Genomic DNA, 3,967 nt, shown 5'->3' with positions numbered 1-3,967 from the left:
TTCAATTAATCACACCGGAAAACTCCAATTTAACACCATTGCTTTGGATATCAAAGTAGGAGACTTTACCGCTCATCACAATAAATCTACTTAATTAATTATTTAACAAACAATGTCAACTCAAATAATACAATAAAGTCATTATTATATTTTAACACTTAATATTTTTACACTTAATATTTTTAAATAAAAAATTATTTGTTAAACATGTTTTTTTTTTAAAAATTGACAAACGACAAAGCAACAAATAAACAAGTATGAAGGTACACTAGTTACGGTGGCTTGATTGAGCTTTTAGGGATAAATCCTTCTACTATGTAACCCTGGAGGAGGAGAGAACTAGAGGTATTTCTCACACAGAACTCCTACATGAGGCTCAAATTATAATATATTTCATTTTCCTTTCAATAAACTTTAATTATAGTGTTTGATATTCATATTTGAAAAAATAAAATAAAATAAAGAGAATCACACACGTTCAGTAAAAAGTAAAAACATCTCTTATTCTTACACGCGTATACACACACAAACACAAGCAACAAAAAGATCAAAGTTAAACAAGTAAGCGCTCAAAGGCCATAAGGGCACCAACGCCTGGCTTATTCTTCAACTGATTAATGTAGTCCTTATTCCATATATGTCCTGTGTTGAATGGCTTAATTCATAACTTGTTGTAGGATGTCTGGCCCAACCTTGCTGCATTGACGTAATCTCTGGGGCTGTGAGAAGCTACTCCAGGGATGATGAGTCCAAATGCCCTAAACATTATGGACACGAACCCTTCCTTGTACTCCTCCCCATGTGTCTTCCCCATCTGTGTACCCTTGATCAGATCTCCCCATGCATTTGCGTACATTGTTGGCCAAAAGGTTAAGTCCAAGTAATTAGGGTTTGGCACGTCCTCCATCTTCTATTCTTGTTCACCAATCAAATTAAACTCAATACCAAATTAACAAACAGCATAAATTATACGTGTGTGTGTGCATGTGTACACACACACACACACACACATATACACTATATGCTACACATATACGTACCTCAAACTTGTACCAACCATCATAGTAGTAACAATTGCCAAAATGCTTGAAGAGACTAATAGGAGAATAATCCGGGGGAATTCGAGGAACAATGTCGAATCGATAAACCATTCGGTTGTAATTTAGCCAAGCGGTGGACTCCATATATTTTGCAAAGGTCTCATCACCTACTCTCGGTTGTCCGAAAGTAAACACTGCTTGCATGGAGTTGAGTAATGTCGTTTCTTGATTGTATTCAAGCAATGCAGGGAAGAGGACGGCTAGCGCGCCACCTAGACTGTGCCCAGTGATGATAATCTTCGCATTTTGGTGAACTAGAAGTTGAGCTTTGAGAGAATCTCTTATGGTATTGTATGCTAATGGTCTTACCAAGTCTTGGGTTTGATCTTCAAGCTCAGTGCTACGTTTAGTTGGAGATGATTTAAAGCCTAGAGCATGGAGAAATCCTGCATGGACATTGCCCATTTTGCCTAATGAGAGGAAGGAGAGATCAATATCCGTTGACCAATCATCGGCATCGAATGGTTGGGTTCCTCTGAAAGCTATTATAATTAAAGGGGTATTCAACAACTTATCAGTGAACATGAAGGCTTGTGTTGTCTTTGCCTGCAGAGATTCTGCATGATTTCATGCATTCATGTTCATCAGTTAATTAAATATTATATATCTGCGTATATATATATATATATATATAGTAACATTGTAAGTTGATTATATCATGAATTTAAAAGAGTTCTTCACCATTCCAGCAGTCAAAATATGCCACAAAGTTCATCTGCATTTGTTGAAAACAGAGAGTAGTGAATTGATTTATAAGTATATGCATTATATATATATATAGTTTTCAAAATGAAACAAAAAATATACCTTCCAGGATTCAGTGACTACTTCACGGATGTAGGCTTCATTCTCATAAGCAAGCTTTGCAGCCATAGCAAAAAGATCAGTGTGGTTTATGTCCTCATTTAAACCGATCTCCGGATCCGCTAGCTGAAAATAAATAGACACAGGGACGCTTCTATGGAGTTCAGTCCTGCCGTCAATGTGACCGATAAATGATCGGTATTCTTTTGAATTTGGAGTTGGCCACTTCACCGAAACTAAGTAATACAGACCATGAAATATGAGAACTTTTTAAAAAGTCAAAATCTCAAAATAATCAGATATATATATATATACATACATGTGGCCAAGTTCTTAATCAAGCTCCAGATGCCACCATTAATGGACACCAAGTTCAGCAGATACTCAACAGCAATGCCAGTAAACTTCAATGGTTTCTTGATAAAACCTAAGAACTTCTGAAGGAGCAAAATAAGAGCAGAAACCCAGTCTGCACGGACATTGTTGAACTTGAGACTGGTGGCATTGCTTGCCTCCACAAACTTATAGCTTGTCAACTTTCTTCTAAGGAATATCAAGCTAAGAATGTCTAGAAAACCAATCATCTCATGATGAAAGATTAAGTATTCATCACTAAAACCCTTTGAAACCATTGTGAAGACAAACAAGATGGTGATTGAGATGATGCACAATGATTTAGATCTCCCTTTATATAAGCACCGGTGAAAGCTTCTCTTCGGAGTTTTGATTTACTTGTTGGCTAAAACACTGTTTGAATTTTTTTTTTTTATGTGCTTTCTTTTTTGCATGTAACATTTGTCCTGCCATGCTCTGCTGCTCTGATCTTTGTACTCTTTTCATCCATTTTTATTAGAAAAAAAATCACTGATGATGTTAATCATACATAAGCATAGTTATGATGCTTTTTGAATATTGTTGTTTATAACCATTCTAATGTGTGGTCATTTTGTTTCTTGTTTGTCTTTCGGTGTTTGAGAGCGTTGATACGTGCGAATGTTATAAAATTTTTTTTACATTTTTGTTCTACATTTTATATGAAAATAAAACAAAATAGAAGTAATGACCAAAATTATTACACGCCTAAATTAAAAAAAAAGAGTGTGTGGGAGGGAATTGCATGAATTGTGTTTTATTAATCATCCACGCCTAATTAAGGCTGACGCACAAAGTTATGGATAAAGAAATTAAGATCAATCAGAATTGAAGTTATTCTTCTGAGAATTCATCCTGAAGGAAGAGTACTGTAATTGAGGATTACAGCAAATTATATGGTACTTGAGGTTTTATTGATCACCTTGACCACATCTACACGTTGTTCTTAGAACACATATATAAAATATTATTCGTGATGAACATATGAATGAAAACAGAAGCATGTAGTTGTACGTTGATATGGTACAACGAATGGCACATATAGGAATTCACGTTGTGCAAGTTTTCATATATTGTAGCTTGTCTAATTAAATCACATCTAGATACTCATTTTGGAGATTAAATGGTTAAAAATGTTTCATGCCAAAGATCAAATTCTCTCTTTCCATGTTTTTTTAATGAAAAAACAGAGACCTTCTCCATAATAATTATGCTGTATAGTTTTGGATATATTCTTATTGTTGTGTTGTACCTGAAGTGCAAATGGTCCAAAGACCAAAGGCACCTGCCTCAACACCAAAGAGAAAGTTTGAAAGAAGAGAAGAGGTGGCCACACACAATGAGCTCCAGGGCTTTGGCAGCACATAGCATGCTCCACGGCTATCGGCCGTGGTGAGCACCACGGCCTTCTCTACACATAATGTGCTCCACAAATATGTGGTACTGTGGCAAGCACTCTGCCGGCGTTGGCACATGCAAACTAAACATATTATTTGGATTCAATTGAACCCCAAAATTAGAGTTTGTAGGATGAGGATCACGATGAGACAAAAGCAGTAGATAAAAACAAAAAAATGAGAATCACGATGAGACATAATGTGCTCCACAAATACATGGTGTTGTGGCAAGCACTCTGAACATATTATTTGGATTCAATTGAACCCCAAAATTAGAGTTTGCAGGATGAGGAA

General features: G+C 35.8%; 1 protein-coding gene across 2 annotated transcripts; it reads right to left on the bottom strand.

The window, feature by feature from the left end:
• Positions 1 to 504: 504 nt before the first annotated feature.
• LOC120261357 (triacylglycerol lipase OBL1-like) lies at positions 505 to 2,548 on the bottom strand. Of its 2 annotated transcripts, none has more exons than XM_039269220.1 (5): positions 2,224 to 2,548; positions 1,908 to 2,140; positions 1,782 to 1,815; positions 1,041 to 1,657; positions 505 to 910 (listed from the first exon to the last, which is right to left on the bottom strand). In XM_039269220.1, exons 1-5 carry the CDS (start codon positions 2,534 to 2,536, stop codon positions 662 to 664), a joined length of 1,446 nt encoding a protein of 481 aa, XP_039125154.1. In that variant the 5' UTR covers positions 2,537 to 2,548; the 3' UTR covers positions 505 to 661. The 2 variants fall into 2 exon arrangements, with proteins under 2 accessions (XP_039125154.1, XP_039125155.1); XM_039269221.1 differs by having other exon boundaries at positions 753 to 915.
• Positions 2,549 to 3,967: the final 1,419 nt, after the last annotated feature.

This window comes from Dioscorea cayenensis, chromosome 5 (assembly GCF_009730915.1).
Source record: "Dioscorea cayenensis subsp. rotundata cultivar TDr96_F1 chromosome 5, TDr96_F1_v2_PseudoChromosome.rev07_lg8_w22 25.fasta, whole genome shotgun sequence".
Classification (NCBI taxonomy): Eukaryota; Viridiplantae; Streptophyta; class Magnoliopsida; order Dioscoreales; family Dioscoreaceae; genus Dioscorea; species Dioscorea cayenensis.
The sequence above is the reverse complement of the archived record's forward strand: the minus strand, read 5'-3'. Positions and strand labels throughout refer to the sequence as shown.

Coding starts and splice junctions, on each gene's coding strand:
- LOC120261357 (XM_039269220.1), bottom strand. CDS start 2,536: ATGGTTTCAAAGGGTTTTAGTGATGAATACTTAATCTTTCATCATGAG. Junction 1,816..1,907: donor TAGTCACTGAATCCTGGAAG/GTATATTTTTTG, acceptor CAACAAATGCAG/ATGAACTTTGTGGCATATTT. Junction 911..1,040: donor ATGGTTGGTACAAGTTTGAG/GTACGTATATGT, acceptor GAACAAGAATAG/AAGATGGAGGACGTGCCAAA.